The sequence below is a fragment of the Hylobates moloch genome, unplaced genomic scaffold, assembly GCF_009828535.3.
Source record: "Hylobates moloch isolate HMO894 unplaced genomic scaffold, HMol_V3 SCAFFOLD_8, whole genome shotgun sequence".
NCBI classification, from domain to species: Eukaryota; Metazoa; Chordata; class Mammalia; order Primates; family Hylobatidae; genus Hylobates; species Hylobates moloch.
Genome location: NW_026652283.1, coordinates 32259630 through 32282716, shown reverse-complemented (window position 1 = coordinate 32282716; position 23087 = coordinate 32259630). Strand labels below are relative to the sequence as shown.

Genomic DNA, 23087 nt, shown 5'->3' with positions numbered 1-23087 from the left:
GTTACTTTCATTTCACTTTAGAGAAAAAACAAAATTCCTCCCAGTTATAAAGTCTAAGCTGCTGATTGTGTACTGACACAGCAACAGCGTATCTTCATGATAGATAGCCATCAAGAAACCCTCTCCTTCACCTACCCTCTAACACCAGAAATACTTGTTTTATTATCCATAAATGTAAATAAAATATGAAACACTGCAGAAGCAGAAGAAACAAGACATAACCTACCATAAAACTCCTTGCAACACTTACCTTTTAATTCAGTCCTGCCTGTGTATAGTTAAAATAACATTATCTTCATTCATGTATCAAGTTATTAATGGGACAGGAGATAGAAAGGTCATGAAAGTGCCATTCTCAATATAATTGTTCTGTTAACTAAGGAACACTGCACCTTCTTGACACACAAAGAATCAACAAGAAGGAAACCACCTCCAGAAAGAAATAGTTTTACAAAAACAAAAAAAGCCACAAAACAGTAACAAATCTAACAAAAGACAAGCAAAACCACCACCACCACCGCTTATTAGACTGCTTAAAAAAGGGATAACAGGAAAGATCATTGCTATATATACACAGCTGTCTTGGCAAATATGATTTGGAAGGATATTAGGGGAAGAACCAACTATTTAGAAATTCTGATATCACTGTTAAGAATTCAGAAATGGGCCGGGCACTGTGGCTCATGCCTGTAATCCTAGCACTTTGGGAGGCTGAGGCTGGTGGATCACTTGAGGTCAGGAGTTCGAGACCAGCCTGGCTAACGTGCTGAAATCCTGTTTCTACTAAAAATACAAAACTTAGCCAAGCATGGTAGCATGCATGTGTAATCCCAGCTACTCAGGAGGCTGAGGCAGGAGAATCAGTCGAACCCGGGAGATGGGGGTTGCATGAGCCAAGATCACACCACCGCACTCTAGCCTGGGTGACACAGTGAGGAATCGTCTCAAAAAAAAGAATTTAGAAATGACTGGATGCAGCTATTCCTACTAGCACCGGCCAAAAGATGAGAATCTTGGTGATGACTTTTGGGGATGAGAGATGGGGGAACAACCTATATTTCTCATTTTAAACACATGTTTTACCTCTAAGTATTTACTGCTGGGGAAAAAAAACGGGAGAATAACCAAGTCTAAGAATTTGGATTCCCAGGAAATGAAAAATTACATAAGCATCCTGTACTTAAAATTTACCTTTTAAATATTATCTTGAAACAAACAAGGACTATAAATTTGTACGACTGCTACAACTACGTATCAACTTAACTCCAAGAAATACTGCCAAATAACCTCCTACTAAATTGAAGCTGCAATTAATCCTTTCCTCCTAAGAAAGTAGGAAATATCTGCCAAGAGAGCTTAAAGACTACTGAATACGTGTTTTCAAGGCTTGAAGCAAATGAAGTCTTTATGAAAATTAAGATGCAGATGAGAGAAGAGAAACATAAAATAACATCTGTAAGTCTGACCAAGCAAATCTGAATAAAGAAACATTTATAATGGGCTTACGGTCAATTAAAGTGATGATTTATAACAGCCCATCCTTATTCTTAATTTTATTTTTACCTGAAGTCGTATTTGCAGCACCTTGGCTCTTGCCATGACGATCTGCTTCTAGCCATTGGTACAAAACTACATAATGTAACAGAAACAAAAAAGCTTTATGAACAAATAAACAAAAACAAACAAAAAGCAAAAATGACTTTGAAGAATGGAAAATGAGAATAAATGATTAACCGAAAGCAATTAAACAGGAGACATTAACATCAGAATGTAGCTTAACACCAAAGGAATGTAGCTGATAAGGGATTAGTAATGAAAGCAAAGAGAATAGGTAATTTTAACAAAATAAGTGAAATGCTATTAAATATCTGTAACAGGTTTTGTATGGGAAATAGCACACATATTCTCTTCTTAATGCTTATTTATAGAGGAATATTAGGAGAAAGCTAATGCTTCTATAGTCAGATATTACACAAATTGAGTATCCCTTATCCAAAACGCTTAGGACCAAGAAGGGTTTTGGAATTCTGACTGTTTCAGATTTTGAAATATTTGCATTATATTTACAGGCTGAGCATCCTTAGAAAATCGGAATACTGGCAGTCAAAAAGTTCAAATTTTGGAGCATTTTAGATCTCAGATTTTTGGATTAGGAATGCTCAACCTAAAAAGTATGACAGTAAGACTAAATGACCAACTTTAAAAATTAAAGAGCATCCCTAATTAGAAAATTAGAATACTGGCCTCAAAAAGTTTCAAATTTTGGAGTATTCTGGATCTCAGATTTTTGGATTAGGAACACTCAACCTAAAAAGTATGACAGTAAGATTAAATGACCAACTTTAAAAATTACATCCTGGCTGGGCATGTTGGCTCACAACTGTAATCTCAGCACTTTGGGAGGCCGAGGCAGGTGGACTGCTTGAGGTCAGGAGTTCGAGACCATCCTGATCAACATGGTGAAACCTCATCTCTACTAAAAATACAAAAATTAGCTGGGCATGGTGGTGTGTGCCCATAATCCCAGCTACTCAGGAAGGCCAGGCAGGAAAATTACTTGAACCCAAGAGGCGGAAGTTGTAGTGATCTGAGATCGTGCCACTGTACTTCAGCCTGGGTGACAAAGTGAGACTGTCTCAAAAAAAAAAAAAAAAAATTACATCCCAACCACTGCATATTGATTAGAATGGCTTAAGTCCCAAAAGCTGACTATACCAAATATTGACAAGGATATGAAGTGACAGTAATTCTCATTCACTGCTGATGAGAATGCAAAATTGTACGGCCACTTTGGAAGAGAGTTTGGCAATTCCTTACAAGGTTAAACAGTCTTATCACATAACCCATAACTCCAGTCTTAATCATAAGACAAACATCAAATTCCAAGAGGAGCAACCTATAGTATATCTGATAAGTACTCATCAAAACTGTCAAGGACAACAAAAACAACGAAGGTCTGAGATTCTGTCATAGCCAAAAGGAGCCTAAGTAGACATGACAACTTGTGGGGATGGGATACCTCAACAGAAAAAAGACTGATATGGTTTGGCTGTGTCCTCACCCACATCTCATCTTGAATTGTGGTTCCCATAATCCCCACATGTCGTGGGAGGGACCCAGTGAGAAGCAATTGAATCATGGGGGTGGTTCCCTCCATGCTGTTCTTGGGATAGTGAGTTCTCACAAAATCTGATGGTTTTATAAGGGGCTTTCCCCCACTTCACTCTGCACTTCTCCTTGCTGCTGCCATATGAAGAAGGATGTGTTTGCTTCCCCTTCCACCACAACTGTAAGTTTCCTGAGGCCTCCCCAGCCCTATGGAACTGTGAGTCAATTCAACCTCTTTCCTTTATAAATTGCCAAGTCTCGAGTATATCTTTATTAGCAGCATGAGAACAGACTAATACAAGAACATTAAGTAAAAACTAAAGAAATCTAAATAGAGGCTGGGCGCAGTGGCTCATGCCTGTAATCCCAACACTTTGGGAGGCCGAGGCGGGCGGATCACCTGAGGTCAGGAGTTTGAGACCAGCCTGGCCAACATGGCAAAACCATGTCTCCACCAAAAATACAAAATTAACCAGGCATGGTGGTGCATGCCTGTAGTCCCAGCTACTTGGGAGGCTGAGGCAGGAGAATCGCCTGAACCCAGGAGGCGGAGGTTGCAGTGCGCTGAGATCATGCCATTGCACTCCAGCCTGGGCAACAAGAGCAAAACTCCATCTCAAAAAAAAAAAAAAAAAGAAAAAAGAAATCTAAATAGAGTGTAGACTTCAGTTAGCAATAATGTATCAATACTTATTCATTAATTATAACTAATGTACCATACTACTATAAGAGGGTAATGATAGGGGAAATTGTGTGTGGGGGGTGAGGCAAGTATATGGGAACTCCATTCTCAATTTTTCTGTAAATATAAAAACAACTTTATTTTAGAAATTACATTCTAATGTTTAAGGTAAAAACACCAGCAACATTATATCCAATCTTATAAGTAATCTACCTTTTATAAATCATGTTTATCAATGCAAACATAAGCTGAAATTTGCTATATACTGATATCCCATTTAATCAATAATATTCCTAAGCATAATTATAAAGTGTCAACTTTTGGAGGAAAGTTTACTACTGTAACGACACAGGCTATAACTTAGCAGCTTTGAAGAGTGTAAAAACTTCTGGATGTCTTTTATTGGTTACTAGATGTCTACAACTTTCAGATATCTTTAAAGAGATGCCAGAGTCTTTCTTTTAAATAGTCAATAATGATAATGTAGGGTACCAATGGCCAAGAGAGCTTGCTATCCACACCCCCAACATTTGATGATCCAAGGACAGCAACAAATATTAAGCTTCTATACTGGGGGGCTACTTACCTACAGATACTGTGAGAACTGAATATCCCAAACAAGGTTTACAGAAACTTTTCATACTCTCCCCTCTACAAAAACAACAAAGGGCTGAGAAAGCTGCCTACAGAACTCCTGAACTGCAGTAATAAAGGAATCGATTTATTACAAATATCTAAGAGAACCCTGAAATCATCAAAGTGGTTACTTAGATCTCTGAGGAACAGCCAGGGCTGTGAACTGACATCCATGGTCATGGATAGATAGCTGAAAGACCTCTGAGCAAACATCCAAGTCCTTGGTTAAGAGTGCCCCAGAGGGCACAGAAGTCAGCACCCTCCTCCAGAGACACACTTCTGGGAGGCAAACAATTGTTACAAATGGGACTAGCATGAAAGAATTCAAGAAGTAGACCTCAATAATTAAATATATATTACAGGTATTTCTCTTCTCTTTAGTTTACAGGGATAATATATACTACAGGTATTTCTCTTCTCTTTAGTTTACAGGGATAACAGCTACTCATTAGAGGAGGAGAAAGGGGAATTATACCATGACACAAAAATCTCCCCATTAGGAAAAGCAAGCGTGAGCTTTACAACTGACAATGAAGGCTGGGTGCAGTGGCTCATGCCTGTAATCCTAGCACTTTGGGAAGTGGAGGTGGGCAGATCGCTTGAGTTCAGGAGTTTGAGACCAGCCTAGGCAACATGATAAAACCCTGTCTCTACAAAAAATATAAAAATTAGCTGGGCGTGGTGGCAAGCGCTTGTGGTCCCAGCTACTCAGGAGGCTGAGGTGGGAGGATGGCTTGAACCCAGGAGGTGGAGGTTGCAGTGAGCTGTGATCCACTCCAGCCTGGGCAACAGGGCCAAACTCTGTGTCAAACAATTGGCACTGATAATCACTTCCACAAAATGAGATCAAAGTAGGGAAACAAATCCATTAACTGGTCTAGCAATTTTGCCCAGCTCCTATCTTAAGCCTATATTTTCCCCTGATTAAGGCAGAAACTCTTGGCTATGTTCAGGTTATCACTAGGAATATTTACCAGTAGTTCCAATTACTTCATATAGCCCTCATTTCTGGTTTTATCAAAGAGGTTTATCATGTTTGCTTTCATGTCTCATTGATAAAATCATAGTCTGTTTCTGACCAGAGACTTTCTCCAGAAAACAAAGCTAAGTCTCACACTATTTCCCTCTCTTCCTGTCCTGACAGGTAACCCCAGAAGCCTAGTTTTAAAGAAAATCATTAATAAAATGAGACATGAAAGCTATTCCAGGTCAATTTAACCAGTTATATAGAGAACTACACATAAGCAAAAATCATTTTAATAGATTTACATATTCAAATATTTCATCTTGCCTCTAGATTCCCAAAGTCCAATTAACTTCAGTTTAAATAATTCAGAGAATTTCCAGAGAAATAAGTGCATCTGATTCAAGACGCTATAATGTAAATCACCATTTATATAAAGTTTAGACTTTAAAGTCTACTTTATAGGACATATATTTAAAAAGATAACGTATAATTAAAAAAGAAGTATGACTAATTTTTTAACTTAACATACTAGAACGTACATGGGCAGCTCTGGAAATACTGAACTCCCAAAATTTCTCAATCTCCATAAAATACATGAAATATAGCACAAAAGTTCTGCTACTATGAATGTAGATGATGTTAGAATGCCAAGAACACATCTCTCTTCACCATAGGAACATGAGATCTGGCCTTCTGGTTGCTTCACGCTTCCTCTCAGTTGGCAGTGGAAATAGGGACCCCATCCCCAGCTGAAAGCTACTGGTAGAGATTTCTATAGCATGTTTGTGGGGTTGCAAATGAAGAGGAAATTTTGAGATTTATGAATCTTGGGGGCTATTTTTCAGCCTGATCATCACGGTTAAATATTTCTTCACTCACTTTCCTCCCTAAACCTTCCCACTAGGATGGCCCCAGTAAGTTACCTCCTGCACTATCCACTTCCATCATAGCCTGTTTGTGACCAGAGACTTTCCGCAAAACAAAGCTAAGTCTCACACTATTTCCCTCTCTTCCTGCCCTGACAGATAACCCCAGGAGCCTAGAAGTTTTAAAGAAAATCTGCTTCTGGGTGGTGGTCAAACGACTAGTTCTTGCCAATGAAATGTGGGCAGCAATGTTGTCATTTCCGGGTCAAGGCACACAATTTATCTTTCCTCTGCCATCTATCAGCTAAATGCAAAGGAGGCCTTAAAAGATGGAAAGTTCCCAAAGTGGAAGAAAGTTGAGTCACTAAATGTCTTTATGAAGTAGAGTGCCTCCCACCTTGGCCTACATTACACTAAACGTGAATGAGAAAAACTTTTATAGTCTCATACCACTGAAGTATTATGGGGTTGTTATTACAGCAGTTAGCTACTCATGTGTTTACTAGCCTGAGTTTTTATTTGTGTTAGTTTTGACCTTCTGACTACAATACTAACCCCTGACTATATTGTACCTTCTTTTGGTAACTCTCTACATTGCTTGTCCATGTTTAAATACACGAGTACAGTTCTCCAAGTATAGGACAGAATTTGCCTTTTTTTTTTTTTTTTTTTTTGAGATAGAGTCTTACTCTGTCACCCAGGCTAGAGTGCAATGTTGAGATCTTGGCTCACTGCAACCTCTGCCTCCTGGGTTCAAGTGATTCTCCTGCCTCTGCCTCCCAAGTAGCTGGGACGACAGATGTGCTACCATGCCCAGCTAATTTTTGTAGTTTTAGTAGAAACAGGGTTTCACTATTTTGGCCAGGCTGGTCTCAAACTCCTGACCTCAGGTGATCTGCCCACCTCAGCCTCCCAAGTGCTGGGATTACAGGCATGAGCCACCATGCCCAGGCCAGAATTTGCCCATTTTTAATGCATGTTCTCCACCTTTCACAGAAAAACCCATATATCCTACTAAGCTATTTATGAAGACCACAGGTTCTAGCCCATGACAAGCTTGTTATCCTTTCTAAACACACAACCCCCAAATCTAATCAGCAAACTTGAAGGTCTAGGGTGATGGTCATGAAAGGAATCAAACAAAAGAATCTTGGAGGAGTCTCTGCAAATTCATTGACTCCATTGAGGAATATTCAACAATACAGAAACTTAAATCCTGGTAATATTAAAGTTTATTTTAATTAATTAACTAATTAATTTTTTTTGGAGACAGGGTCTCACTCTGTTGTTGCCCAGGCTGGAGTTCAGTGGCACGATCATGGCTTACTGAGGCCTGGACCTCCCAGGCTCAAGTGATCCTCCCACCTCAGCCTCCCATATGGGTGAGACTACAGGCATATACTCTCATGCCTGGCTAATTTTTAAAACATTTTTGTAGAGGCGGGGTTTCGCCACACTGCCCATGGTCTTGAACCCCTGGGCTCAAGCGATCTGCCTGCCTCAGCCTCCCAAAGTGCTGGGATTACAGGCATGAGCCACCTTGCCTGGCCTTAGTTAAGATTTTGGTAAGAGTACATCAACATCAATCCAGTAAGCTTTGAGTTTTTAAGAGATTCACAATATCTTTCCTCTTGATTACATCAAAATTAAAGAGTCATATTGTATTTAGCTAACACTAAATATACTTTCTCTTTTTAATTTATTATTTATTTATTTTTTTAAAGGCCAGTCAAGTGAAGCAGTGGGAGTGGAGAAGGAACAAAGAAATCTGTAACTGATTGTAATGAATTAGTTATTAACACCACTGCACTCGGATCTGCTTAAATACGCTTGCAATTACTAAAATTTATTCACTGAAAACCAAAAGTTCACAACACAGTTATTCTGTTTCAATCTCAACTTGCAATCCGATTCTCTCATTAGCCACCCAAAGTTAGTACAGACCCCACAAGTAAAAGGGTATGCTCCCAAATAAGAGTGCCCTTATTTCAGACACCAGCCACACTTTGGAAGTCCCAGGCTACCTGCACTTCTAACAGGCTGGCTATAAATTTGAGTTTCCACAAGCCCCTCAGGTATGCTAAATTCACTAGAGCTTGCAGAACTCAGGATAGTGATGTATTTACAATTACGGTTTTCTTACAAAGGACACAAATCAGAAGGAACAATCAAATGAAGAGATATATAGGGTAAGATCAAGGAGAGAATGCAGAGTTTCCATGCCTTCTTCTTGTGGAAAAAGGGCATGTCACCTACTTTCCCCTGCGCATACATCAATGTGTTCACCAACCAGGAAGTTCCACTAAATCTCAGTGTCCAGAGTTTTTACTGGCCTTACTACATATGCACGACTGATTAAATCATTGGCTACAAGACTAAGCTGAATCTCCAACTCCTTTCCTTCTCCAGGGGCCAGGTTGGTTCAGAGTCCCAACCACATAGCTGGTCCTTCCAGAGACAGCTCCTATCCTGAAGCTATCCAGACGCCCATCATTAGTTACCTGATTAGCATAACATTCACTCAGGAAATTCCAAGGGTTTGAGAAGTTCGGGAAACACAGACAAAGAGCAGACAAATTCCTTTTTTTTTTTTTTTTAGAGACAGGCTGCAGAGCAGTAGTGCAATCATAGCTCAGCAGCCTCAAACTCCTGCCTCAGCCTTCCTTGTAGCTAGGACTACAGGTGCACGCCACCATGCCCAGATGAGTTTTTATTTCTGTTTTTCATGGAGACAGAAAAATAAAAATGTTTCTTGGCCTCAAACGATCCTGCCTGGGCCTCCCAAAGCACTGGCATTAAAATCATTTGCCACTGAACCTGGCCAAATTATTATACAACAGTTTTAGGCACCGTGCAGCTTACCACCAATCAAAGAACACAACAGCAGATTATTTACTCGCAAAAATAACCTTAGCAATGAATTCAAGATCTAGAGTTCTCTGATAATAAGGAATAAACAAAGTTTTTGATCCTAACCCATGTTTGTCATACTAATAATAAAATTTGAAGCAAGAAAAAAATTTTTTAAAAGTAATTTAAGTATTATAACTGCTATTATGAAACTCTAAGAGGAAAGAGTCCATAATTTTTAGATTAATAAATGTCATGTGCTTGCCAGTGCTTAGTAAATAATTTTTATTATTCTGAAGAACATCTAAGTGATTTTCAAATAATAAATACATCCAAGAAAACAAGGTTCTGGTTCTGGCTGAATATGCTGGTCTAGTAGCCTAGTGCAAATCACAATGTCTTTAGCAAGGGTTTTCTCTTATATAAAACACATTATTTTATTACTAAATTAGAAACACATTATTAATTATTCTTAAGTATTTACCTTCTATGGAAATTATTTATCCAATGTATTTCTGGGAAAGCATACTATTATCCATGTCACATTTTATAAAACAAATCTTTCCCCGTTACTAAAGAACATATTTTTTGCCAAACAGACACCAAGAGAGCCACGCTTTGCCTTCCGGAACAAAAGAAAGTAACTCAACATTAAAAAACTTATGGCTGACAAGTAACACTATGGAGCAACACTGCTAAGCTGATTCAAACAAACTTTCCTGCTGCATGACTTAAAGAAGCAGTCATTTGGTCAGAGGTAAAGTAGACCTTTCCCTCCATTTCCATTAACTACTTTTGCTGCCAATATATACTATCACCAAAAAAATTTTTATAAGAAGTCAAAAACATAAGGAACTCAGTTAAGCTTACACAGGGATATCAGTAATTTACACAAAAATACCACTTTCTTCCTCCTACATTAGAAATCAACAAAGTTCTCTAAAAGAAATATATACATTACAAGGTAGAGAAGAGGGTACATTTGTTCTACTAATGTAAAATATCACATTAGTCAATGCAGTCTATTAGTAAATAGACTATCCTGTTTCACGGTCTATGAAATTATCCTAACATGAGCAAACTGGGCTAAATATGTTAGAAACAAGACTCACTGGGAAAGAGAATTTTCCTGTAAGAATCAAACAGAAGTCTCATTATTCTAACAATTAACTGAAGTTGCTGGAAGCTTAAAATGGTTCAGTTGATGTGATTTGTGCTAAACAAAAAGTTATCTGAGTCTCTCTGCATTAGTGTGTGGCCTTTTATCTAAAGGCCTTCAAGGCCCTCCCCTACTATGTTTGGTGTTAGAAGATCCAGATTTTAAAATAGTATTGAGGTTCTGCACAGACTGAAAATCACACGTCATATATATGAGGAGGAGAACAATGACCTATAAGATGACTAAGACCCTCCCAGTTCTATAAGAGACTGTTATTCTCAAAGCTACTACCTAACGTACTTTTTTGAAATAGAAAGAAAAAAGTCAAGTCATCTTTGGGGGAGGGGTGAGGTGGAGCCATTTTAACCACTTTTTGAAGTCTGCAAAATTAACATAAAACAAAGCAACCAAAAAGAAAAAAAGTGAGGTGAAGGGAGCAGAATCTTCCTCTTCTCCATGGGAAAAACAAAGTCTTCCTTCCTCCCTCCATCAGAAAAACATAAAAAGAAAATCCTCAAGATGATCCCCAGCCCTGAGTTTCAATTCATGACTTTTACTATTCACCAAGAATCTCCACTTGCTGTCTCAGACTCAGCAGCCTCAACATCAATGTTTACACAACTGAGCTCATTTTTCCCCTCAAAGCTTTTCCTCCATTGACAGCACCACAATTCATGTAGCCATCTAAGTATTATTATCCACTTATTCATCCCTAAAGAGGAGTTAATTTGGCCAAGTGTGGTGGCTCACACCTATAATCCCAACACTTTGGGAGGCTGAGGCATTCTAAGGGGAGAGACCCATAGTTTTGTATGCCTATAGGCCTAGCTACTTGGGAGGCTCAGGCAGGAGGACTGCTTGAGCCCAGGAGTTAGAGGTTACAGTGAGGTATGATTGTGCCACTGAATTGCAGAGCCAAGACTCTTTCTCAAAATAAATAAATAAATAAAAATTATTTTAAAAAAGTTTAGTTGTTTTAAGTGGCTTAATTTTGAGATGGTTTATTATGCAACAATAAATAACTGGAAAAAATAGTGAACAAAATATCCAAAAAAATCCTTGGTCTCACAGTTTACATTCTAAGAGGAGGGAGACAATAAGTATAATATATAGTATGTTGGAAGATGAAAGGTGCAATGGAAAGTTAAAAAAGAATAAAGTGAGGCAAGCCGGCAGTGCACAGCACAAGTTGCAGTGTTAAGTAGGATGATCAAGTTGGCCCTCATTGAGAAGGTGACGTTTGAGCAAACTTGAAGGAGACAGAATTAATCTTACCTCCTTGGGAAAATCAACGTGAACTAAGATACCAGTGTCACAAATTCAGTCCCTGTCAACTAAGTCCAGATTCCTTAGATGGCATTTGAGGACCACCCATGATCTGGCCGGACCTACTTTTCCAGCTTTAGTTTCTGAGGCTCCTGCACTTGAGCCATGCCAAACGACGTGCAGTTCCCTTTTAAGTACGATATCCTATGGGTCCTTGCTAGACTTCGTGTGTCTGAAACATCTTTTCCTCTGTAATAATTTTCTATTGCCTCAAGTTATTATGACAAATTTAGCAGCTTAACACACCCACATTTATTATTTCACATTTTCCATAAGCCAGAAGTCTGGCACAGCATGGCTCAGCTGATTCCTTTACTCCAAGTCTGACAATACTGAAACCATCCTGTTGACAGGGATGCATTCCTTTCTGGAGGCTCTGAAGAAGAATCCACTTTCTTTTTTATTTATTTATTTTTTTTGAGACGGAGTCTCCCTCTGTCACCCAGGCTGGAGTGCAATCGCACAATCTTACCTCACTGCAACCTCCGCCTCCGGGGTTCAAGCAATTCTCCTGCCTCAGCCTCCCGGGTGGCTGGGACTACAGGCGCCTGCCACCACACCCGGCTCAAGAATCCATTTTCAAGCACACTGGGGTTATTGGTGGAATTCAGTTCCTTGTGGTTGTAGAGCTAAGGTCCCCGTTTCCTTGCAAGCTGTCAGCCAGCTGCCCTTAGCACCTAAGATCTCTTTTTGGTCCTTGTATGTGGCACCCAACATCTCAAATCAAACCATCTTGTACTTGAAATCTCTCTAATTTCTTCTCTCTTCTGCAGCAGCTGAGATTTTCTGCTTTTAAGGACTCGTGATTATACTGGACACACCTGAATAATTCAAGCAACTCTCCCTATTTTAGGGTCAGCTAATTAGTCACCTTAATTAAATCTGTAAAATTCCTTAACAGCAGAACCTAGACGGCTCTTTAACTGAATACCCAGAAGACAATGTTTGGGAGTATTTAAAAAATTCTGCATACCACACCCCTCCTTCCATGTCTGCCTATTAGGCTCCTACACATCTTTAAGAATTCTACTCAGGGCTGGCTGTGGTGGCTCATGCCTGTATTCCTAACACTTTAGGAGGTCAAGGCGGGGGAAATCACTTGAGCCCAGGAATTTGAGACCAGCCTGGCCAACACAGTGAGACCCCGTCTTTGAAAAAAAAATTTTTTTTAAAAATTAGCTGGGCATGGTGGCACGTGCCTATAGTCCCAGCTACTCAGGAGGCTGAGGCAGGAGGATCTCTTGAGCCCTGAAGTTCGAGGCTGCAGTGAGCTGTGACTGCACCACTTGTACTCCAGCCTGGGTGTCAGAGGGAGACCCTGTCTCAAAAAAAAACAAAGATTCTATTCAGAAGGGACCTCCTGGGGAAACCTTTCTTGACCTGTCCAGAAGACAGGAGTTTCTTCTGTAACACTACAAAATCTACAAATTAGAACAGGTTTTTATGGTCCAATATTTCAAAAATTCCATAGCTTAATTTTTAAATGAACCACTATTGTACAAACACTGTACTAAACAAATATTAGTTGATATGTTAAAATAAAAATTTTTCTCAACAGTAAGGTTCAAGATAAAGCATTTATCTTCCTTTCTTGATTATAATACGTGAATATGATGTCTCTTTTTTTTTTTATGGAGATAGCACTGTGAAGTTCTTGGAACTTTGTTCTCATAATTGCTATGGCATATTGTTGTCTGCTTACCATATTACATTAACACTGTTAAATTATATCTTCCCCTTTAGAAATTAAGCTCTTCAACATATTATTCACCCTTACATCCTCAACACCTACTTAATATTGTGCCTGGCAATAAAAATGTTTGTTGAGTAAATGGACAGATGAATAAAATTTGTACTCTTAGGTCTGAATTATATACTCCAAAATTTTTAAGACACTTATTTAAAATACTGGTAGCTCTGAAAATGATTCATTTCAAAGTCTTTACTGTATATAAACTAAAATATAATTTAAGAAATAAAAACATCCCCTCCACTGCCTATTTTTTTTGTGTGTGTGTGTGACAAAGTCTCGCACTATTGCCTAGGTTGGAGTGCAGTGCTCGGCTCACTGCAATCTCTGCCTCCTGGGTTCCAGCGATTCTCCTGCCTCAGCCTCCTGAGTAGCTGGGATTACAGGCACGTGCCACCATGCCCAGCTAATTTTTGTATTTTTAGTAGAGACAGGGGTTCACCATGTTAATCAGGCTGGTCTCGAACTCCTGATCTTGTGATCTGCCCGCCTCGGCCTCCCAAAGTGTTGGGATTACAGGCGTGAGTCACCGCGCCAGCCTCCACTGCCCTTTTCTTTGACATAGGGTCTTGCTCTGTGACCCGGGTTGGTGTGTGGTGGTACAACTATGGTTCACTGTAGCTTGGACCTCATGGGCTTGTCAAGTGACCCTCCCACCTCAGCCTCCAGAGTAGCTGGGACTACACGCATACGCCACCACACTCCTGGCTAATTTTTTTTTTTTTTTTTTTTTTAAATTTTTAGTAGAGATAAGGTCTTGCTATGTTGCTCAGGCTGGTCTCAAACTCCTGGGCTCAAGGGATCCTCCCGCCCTGGCCTCTCAAAGTGCTGGGTTTAGAGGCATGAGCCACTGTACTCAGCCCATTTTCTTTAGAACATTTTATTCCTTTAATAATTTGTGTTGATTTGTAAATTAAAATTTGATACCTACCTTATTTCAAACACAGGGATATTATTATTGTACTGTATATCCATCATGGTGTCACATAATCAAAATTGTATTAACCTTTGCTTTGAATCCTAGATTTCACGGTTATCTTTTTTTCTTCAGCTTTGCACTGGTCAAACTCATTTCATTGTTTTAAGAAATTTTTTAAAAAGTAAATTTAATTTTTAGAATGGTTTTAGATTTACAGAGAAATAGGGAAAATAGTAAAGTTCCCATATACCCTAAAACCAGTTTCTCCTAATAGTAACATCTTACATTAGTACATTTATTAAAATTAACGATCAGTATTTGGTACATTATTGGTGAAAGTCTAAACTTTATCTAGATTTTCTGAGTTTTTACCTAAGATCCTCTTTGTGTTCAAGAATCTCATCCAAAACCCACACTACGTTTAGCAGTCAAGCCTCCCTGAGTTCCTCTTGGCTGTGACAGTTTCTCAGATTTTCCTTGTTCTAGGTGACCTTAATAGTTTTGAGTAGTATTGGTCAGGTATTTTGTAGAAGGTCCCTCAACTGGGATTTGTCTGATGTTTTCCTCAGGATTACACTGAGTTTATAGGTTTGGGGAAGACCACACAGGTAAAGTGCCATTTTCATCACTTAATATCAATGGTTCACACTGTCAATATGACATCACGGTTGATTTTCAGGCTTCTCCAGAGTAAAGTTCTTTTTTCTCTCCTTTTCTATATTGCAATCTTCAGATGAATGTCACTCTACCCAACCCACATTTTAGGAATACAGATTTATACTTCACCTCTTGAGGGTAAAGTACGTATCTACCTCAATCATTTGGAATTCTTCTGTAAGGGAGATTTGTCTCTTCTCCCCCATTTACTAATTTATCTGATCATTTATTTACATCAGTATGGACTCATGCATATTTATTTTATATTTTGAGTCATGACAGACTTTTATTTTTCTGCTCAGTATGTTCCAGTTTTGGCCATTTACAACTCTTTTATTTGGCTCCTATGCCCATTTGATGCACCCCCATCTATGTGTTGTGTGGCTTCTTTGTTCTATTTTGGGTTTTTGAGTACTTCCTTAATTGCCAGCAGTATAAGGCTCATATTTCTTGCCCCATTTCTAGAAATCGGCCATTTCTCCAAGGACCCCCTGCTCCTTTAATTGGAAAATGGTATTAGAAATGAAGATCTCTGGGGTGTCATTGCTTGTAAGCCCCTCAGATAACATTTTTTTTTTTTTAAGAGACAGGGTCTCACTCTGTCACCCAAGCTGGAATGCAGTAGCACAATCATTTTTCATGGTAACCTTGAACTCCTGGGCTCAATCAATCCTCCTGTCTCAGCCTCCCAAGTAGCTAGGATTATAGGAATGTGCCACCACACCTGGCTAATCTTTTTTAAAATTTTTTGTAGAGAGAGGGTGTCACTATGTTGCCCAAGCTGGTCTCAAACTCCTGAGCTCAAGCAATCCTCCCACTTCAGCCTCCCAAAGTGCTGTGATTACAGGTATGAGCCACTACACAAAGCCAGGATAACTTATTTTTACTTCTTACCTAAATATTTAGAAATAGGGGAAGGTTGGTAATACCAGTTTATAAATAAAATGTTTAAATCTTTTATAACAATAAGAGCAATAGGCTATATCATATAGCTGAGGTTTGTAGTAGGCTATGCTACCTAGTTTTATATAAGTACACTCTATGATGTTTGCACAATAACAAAATCTCTTAATAGTGATTTTCTCAGAATGTATCCTCATCATTAGGCATATGAGAATAAACGAATAATTATGAACATGGGCTAGTTGAAAGAACACAGGAATACTACTGACTTTGTGTAAAGATTTTTACCTTGTTTGTACAAATTCTAGAATAATGGTTTTGTAGGACTATGAGGTTATTTAACACAAATTTAAGGCTGGGCGCAGTGGCTCACGCCTGTAATCACAACACTGTGGGAGGCCAAGGTGGGTGGATCACTTGACATTAGGAGTTCGAGACCAGCCTGGCCAACATGGTAAAAACCCATCTCTACTAAAAATACAAAAAATTTGCCAGGCATGGTGGCGCATGCCTGCAATCCCAGCTACTCGGGAGGCTGGGGCAGGAGACTCACTTGAATCTGATTCAGGGAGGCAGAGGTTGCAGTGAGCTGAGACTGCACCACTGCACTCTGTCTGGGTGACAGAGTGAGACTCTATCTCAAAAAAAAAAAAAATTTAAGATTTGTGACACTGGGTGCAGTAGCTCACACCTGTAATCCCAACACTTTGGGAGGTTGAAGCAGGAGAATCACTTTGGACCAGCCTGGGCAACATATCAAGACCTTTTTCTCTACAAAAAAAAATTGTTTTTAATTAGTCAGGCATGGTGGTGCACACCTGCAGTCCTAGCTACTCAAGAGACTGAGGTGATAGGATTACTTGAGCCCACGAGTTCAAGGCTGCAGTCAGCTATGATAGTGCCACTGTACTGCAGCCTGGGCAACAGAGTGAGATCCTGTCTCTAAAAAGAAAACAGAATATAAGACTTGCGATTATAAGCCGAGTGTGGTGGTGCATGTCTGCAGCCCGAGCTATTTGGGATGCTGAGGTGGGAGGATCACATGAGCCCATAAGTTCAAGGCTGCAGGGAGCTATGATTGTGCCACTGCACTTCAGCTTGGGTGACAGAGTGAGACCCCATCTCTAACTACATACACATACATTTTTTAAAATTGCGATTATAATTATACTGAAATTATAAGTTTAAATTATCATTATTATTATTGTAACAGTATTTGATTCTTTCACAGTATGATACAGAAATAGATGAGAAATAACCAGGGAAACTACATTATTAATTTTGTGCTTCTGTAAGGCCATTCCACATACTTATAGTTTTGCAGATATACTTACATGGTGGGTAAATTTTATTGCCATAAATGTTTATTAAGTTGTACTTCTGTGAGAGACTACAGTATGTCAATTCCTTTCAGGATGAGTTCTTTTTTTTTTATTTTATTTTATTTTTTTCTTTCTTTTTTTTAATTATACTTTAGGGTTTTAGGGTACATGTGCACAATGTGCAGGTTTGTTACATATGTATCCATGTGCCATGTTGATTTCCTGCACCCATTAACTCGTCATTTAGCATTAGGTGTATCTCCTAATGCTGTCCCTCCCCCCTCCCCCCACCCCACAACAGTCCCCGGAGTGTGAAGTTCCCCTTCCTGTGTCCATGAGTTCTCATTGTTCAATTCCCACCTATGAGTGAGAACATGTGGTGTTTGGTTTTTTGTCCTTGCGATAGTTTACTGAGAATGATGTTTTCCAGTTTCATCCATGTCCCTACAAAGGACACGAACTCATCATTTTTTATGGCTGCATAGTATTCCATGGTGTATATGTGCCACAGTTTCTTAATCCAGTCTATCGTTGTTGGACATTTGGGTTGGTTCCAACTCTTTGCTATTGTGAATAGTGCTGCAATAAACATACGTGTGCATGTGTCTTTATAGCAGCATGATTTATAGTCCTTTGGGTATATACCCAGTAATGGGATGGCTGGGTCAAATGGTATTTCTAGTTCGAGATCCCTGAGGAATCGCCACACTGACTTCCACAATGGTTGAACTAGTTTACAGTCCCACCAACAGTGTAAAAGTGTTCCTATTTCTCCACATCCTCTCCAGCACCTATTGTTTCCTGATTTTTTAATGATGGCCATTCTAACTGGTGTGAGATGGTATCTCACTGTGGTTTTGATTTGCATTTCTCTGATGGCCAGTGATGATGAGCATTTCTTCATGTGTTTTTTGGCTGCATAAATGTCTTCTTTTGAGAAGTGTCTGTTCATGTCCTCTGCCCACTTTTTGATGGGGTTGTTTGTTTTTTTCTTGTAAATTTGTTTGAGTTCATTGTAGATTCTGGATATTAGCCCTTTGTCAGATGAGTAGGTTGCAAAAATTTTCTCCCATTCTGTAGGTTGCCTGTTCACTCTGATGATAGTTTCTTTTGCTGTGCAGAAGCTCTTTAGTTTAATGAGATCCCATTTGTCGATTTTGGCTTTTGTTGCCATTGCTTTTGGTGTTTTAGACATGAAGTCCTTGCCCACGCCTATGTCCTGAATGGTATTGCCTAGGTTTTCTTGTAGGATTTTAATGGTTTTAGGTCTAACATATAAGTCTTTAATCCATCTTGAATTAATTTTTGTATAAGGTGTAAGGAAGGGATCCAGTTTCAGCTTTCTACATATGGCTAGCCAGTTTTCCCAGCACCATTTATTAAATAGGGAATCCTTTCCCCATTTCTTGTTTTTGTCAGGTTTGTCAAAGATCAGATAGTTGTAGCTATGCGGCGTCATTTCTGAGGGCTCTGTTCTGTTCCATTGATCTATGTCTCTGTTGTGGTACCAGTACCATGCTGTTTTGGTTACTGTAGCCTTGTAGTATAGTTTAAAGTCAGGTAGCGTGATGCCTCCAGCTTTGTTCTTTTGGCTTAGGATTGACTTGGCGATGCGGGCTCTTTTTTGGTTCCATATGAACTTTAAAGTAGTTTTTTCCAATTCTGTGAAGAAAGTCATTGGTAGCTTGATGGGGATGGCATTGAATCTATAAATTACCTTGGGCAGTATGGCCATTTTCACGATATTGATTCTTCCAACCCATGAGCATGGAATGTTCTTCCATTTGTTTGTATCCTCTTTTATTTCATTGAGCAGTGGTTTGTAGTTCTCCTTGAAGAGGTCCTTCACATCCCTTGTAAGTTGGATTCCTAGGTATTTTATTCTCTTTGAAGCAATTGTGAATGGGAGTTCACTCATGATTTGGCTCTCTGTTTGTCTGTGATTGGTGTACAAGAATGCTTGTGATTTTTGTACATTAATTTTGTATCCTGAGACTTTGCTGAAGTTGCTAATCAGCTTAAGGAGATTTTGGGCTGAGACAATGGGGTTTTCTAGATATACAATCATGTCATCTGCAAACAGGGACAATTTGACTTCCTCTTTTCCTAGTTGAATACCCTTTACTTCCTTCTCCTGCCTGATTGCTCTGGCCAGAACTTCCAGCACTATGTTGAATAGGAGCGGTGAGAGAGGGCATCCCTGTCTTGTGCCAGTTTTCAGAGGGAATGCTTCCAGTTTTTGCCCATTCAGTATGATATTGGCTGTGGGTTTGTCATAGATAGCTCTTATTATCTTGAGATACGTCCCATCAATACCTAATTTATTGAGAGTTTTTAGCATGAAGAGATGTTGAATTTTGTCAAAGGCCTTTTCTGCATCTATTGAGATAATCATGTGGTTTTTGTCTTTGGTTCTGTTTATATGCTGGATTACATTTATTGATTTGCGTATGTTGAACCAGCCTTGCATCCCAGGGATGAAGTCCACTTGATCATGGTGGATAAGCTTTTTGATGTGCTGCTGGATTCGGTTTGCCAGTATTTTATTGAGGATTTTTGCATCAATGTTCATCAAGGATATTGGTCTGAAATTCTCTTTTTTGGTTATGTCTCTGCCAGGTTTTGGTATCAGGATGATGCTGGCTTCATAAAATGTGTTAGGGAGGATTCCCTCTTTTTCTATCGATTGGAATAGTTTCAGAAGGAATGGTACCAGTTCCTCCTTGTACCTCTGGTAGAATTCAGCTGTGAATCCATCAGGTCCTGGACTCTTTTTGGTTGGTAAGCTATTGATTATTGCCACAATTTCAGAACCTGTTATTGGTCTATTCAGAGATTCAACTTCTTCCTGGTTTAGTCTTGGGAGGGTGTATTTGTCGAGGAATTTATCCATTTCTTCTAGATTTTCTAGCTTATTTGCATAGAGGTGTTTGTAGTATTCTCTGATGGTAGATTGTATTTCTGTGGGATCGGTGGTGATATCCCCTTTTTCGTTTTTTATTGCATCTATTTGATTCTTCTCTCTTTTCTTCTTTATTAGTCTTGCTAGCGGTCCATCAATTTTGTTGATCTTTTCAAAAAACCAGCTCCTGGATTCATTAATTTTTTGAAGGGTTTTTTGTGTCTCTATTTCCTTCAGTTCTGCTCTGATTTTAGTTATTTCTAGCCTTCTGCTAGCTTTTGAATGTGTTTGCTCTTGCTTTTCTAGTTCTTTTAATTGTGATGTTAGGGTGTCAATTTTGGATCTTTCCTGCTTTCTCTTGTGGGCATTTAGTGCTATAAATTTCCCTCTACACACTGTTTTGAATGTGTCCCAGAGATTCTGGTATGTTGTATCTTTGTTCTCGTTGGTTTCAAAGAACATCTTTATTTCTGCCTTCATTTCATTATGTACCCAATAGTCATTCAGGAGCAGGTTGTTCAGTTTCCATGTAGTTGAGCGGTTTTGAGTGAATTTCTTAATCCTGAGTTCTAGTTTGATTGCACTGTGGTCTGAGAGACAGTTTGTTATAATTTCTGTTCTTTTACATTTGCTGAGGAGAGCTTTACTTCCAACTATGTGGTCAATTTTGGAATAGGTGTGGTGTGGTGCTGAAAAAAATGTATATTCTGTTGACTTGGGGTGGAGAGTTCTGTAGATGTCTATTAGGTCCACTTTATGTAGAGCTGAGTTCAATTCCTGGATATCCTTGTTAACTTTCTGTCTCGTTGATCTGTCTAATGTTGACAGTGGGGTGTTAAAATTTCCCATTATTATTGTGTGGGAGTTTAAGTCCCTTTGTAGGTCACTGAGGACTTGCTTTATGAATCTGGGTGCTCCTGTGTTGGGTGCATATATATTTAGGATAGTTAGCTCTTCTTGTTGAATTGATCCCTTTACCATTATGTAATGGCCTTCTTTGTCTCTTTTGATCTTTGTTGGTTTAAAGTCTATTTTGTCAGAGACTAGAATTGCAACCCCTGCCTTTTTTTGTTTTCCAGTTGCTTGATAGATCTTCCTCCATCCCTTTATTTTGAGTCTATGTGTGTCTCTGCACGTGAGATGGGTTTCCTGAATACAGCACACTGATGGGTCCTGACTCCTTATCCAGTTTGCCAGTCTGTGTCTTTTGATTGGAGCATTTAGCCCATTTACATTTAACGTTAATATTGTTATGTGTGAATCTGATCCTGTCATTATGATGTTAGTTGGTTATTTTGCTCGTTAGTTGCTATTGTTTCTTCCTAGCCTCGATGGTCTTTACAATTTGGCATGTTTTTGCAGTGGCTGGTACCGGTTGTTCCTTTCCATGTTTAGTGCTTCCTTCAGGAGCTCTTTTAGGGCAGGCCTGGTGGTGACAAAATCACTCAGCGTTTGCTTGTCTGTGAAGTATTTTATTTCTCCTTCACTTATGAAGCTTAGTTTGGCGGGATAGCAAATTCTGGGTTGAAAATTCTTTTCTTTAAGAATGTTGAATATCGGCCCCCACTCTCTTCTGGCTTGTAGAGTTTCTGCTGAGAGATCAGCTGTTAGTCTGATGGGCTTCCCTTTGTGGGTAACCCGACCTTTCTCTCTGGCTGCCCTTAACATTTTTTCCTTCATTTCAACTTTGGTGAATCTGACAATTATGTGTCTTGGAGTTGCCCTTCTCGAGGAGTATCTTTGTGGCGTTCTCTGTATTTCCTGAATCTGAATGCTGGCCTGCCTTGCTAGATTGGGGAAGTTCTCCTGGATAATATCTTGCAGAGTGTTTTCCAACTTGGTTCCATTCTCCCCATCATTTTCAGGTACACCAATCAGACGTAGGTTTGGTCTTTTCACATAGTCCCAAATTTCTCGGAGGCTTTGTTCATTTCTTTTTATTCTTTTTTCTCTAAACTTCCCTTCTCTCTTCATTTCATTCATTTCATCTTCCATCAGCGATACCCTTTCTTCCAGTTGATCGCATCTGCTACTGAGGCTTCTGCAATCTTCGCGTAGTTCTCGAAACTTGGCTTTCAGCTCCATCAGCTCCTTTAAGCCCTTCTCTCCATTGGTTATTCTAGTTATCCATTCTTCTAATATTTTTTCAAAGTTTTTAACTTCTTTGCTATTGTTTTGAATTTCCTCTCGTAGCTCAGAGTAGTTTGATCGTCTGAAGCCTTCTTCTCTCATCAAAGTCATCCTCCATCCAGCTTTGTTCCGTTGCTGGTGAGGAACTGCGTTCCTTTGGAGGAGGAGAGGTGCTCTGTTTTTTAGAGTTTCCAGTTTTTTTGTTCTGTTTTTTCCCCATCTTTGTGGTTTTATCTACTTTTTGTCTTTGATGATGGAGATGTACAGATGGGTTTTTGGTGTGGATGTCCTTTCTGTTTGTTAGTTTTCCTTCTACCAGACAGGACCCTCAGCTGCAGGTCTGTTGGAGTTTACTAGAGGTCCACTCCAGACCCTGTTTGGCTGGGTGTCAGCAGCGGTGGCTGCAGAACAGCGGATTTTCGTGAGACCACAAATTCAGCTGTCTGATAGTTCGTCTGAAAGTTTTGTCTCAGAGGAGTACCCAGTTGAATGAGGTGTCAGTCTGTCCCTACTGGGGGGGTGCCTCCCAGTTAGGCTGCTCAGGGGTGAGGGACCCACTTTAGGAGGCAGTCTGTCCGTTCTCAGATCTCCAGCTGCGTGCTGGGAGAACCACTACTCTCTTCAAAGCTGTCAGTCAGACAGGGACCTTTAAGTCTGTGGAGGTTCTTGCTGAGTTTTCGTTTGTCTGTGCCCTGCCCCCAGAGGTGGAGCCTATAGAGGCAGGCAGGCCTCCTTGAGCTGTGGTGGGCTCCACCCAGTTCGAGCTTCCTGGCTGCTTTGTTTACCTAAGCAAGCCTGGGCAATGGCGGGCGCCCCTCCCCCAGCCTCGCTGCAGCCTTGCAGCTTGATCTCAGACTGCTGTGCTAGCAATCAGCGAGACTCCGTGGGCACAGGACCCTCCGAGCCAGGT

General features: G+C 39.7%; 1 protein-coding gene across 3 annotated transcripts in view; it reads right to left on the bottom strand.

The window, feature by feature from the left end:
* The window catches only part of DENND5B (DENN domain containing 5B), a 217200-nt gene that overhangs the window by 117554 nt on the left and 76559 nt on the right, over positions 1-23087 (bottom strand). The window contains exons 1-2 of one of the 3 annotated variants that reach the window (XM_058443407.1): positions 2354-2603; positions 1564-1629 (exon numbers count right to left, since the gene is read on the bottom strand). The exons of 1 other annotated variant lie outside the window; for it this stretch is intronic. In XM_058443407.1, the coding sequence (XP_058299390.1) occupies positions 1564-1629; positions 2354-2519 (232 nt within the window). In that variant the 5' untranslated portion in view covers positions 2520-2603. Of the gene's footprint in view, positions 1-1563; positions 1630-2353; positions 2604-23087 lie in introns of those variants that run through there. One more of the 3 variants, XM_032159990.2, reaches the window with a different exon arrangement.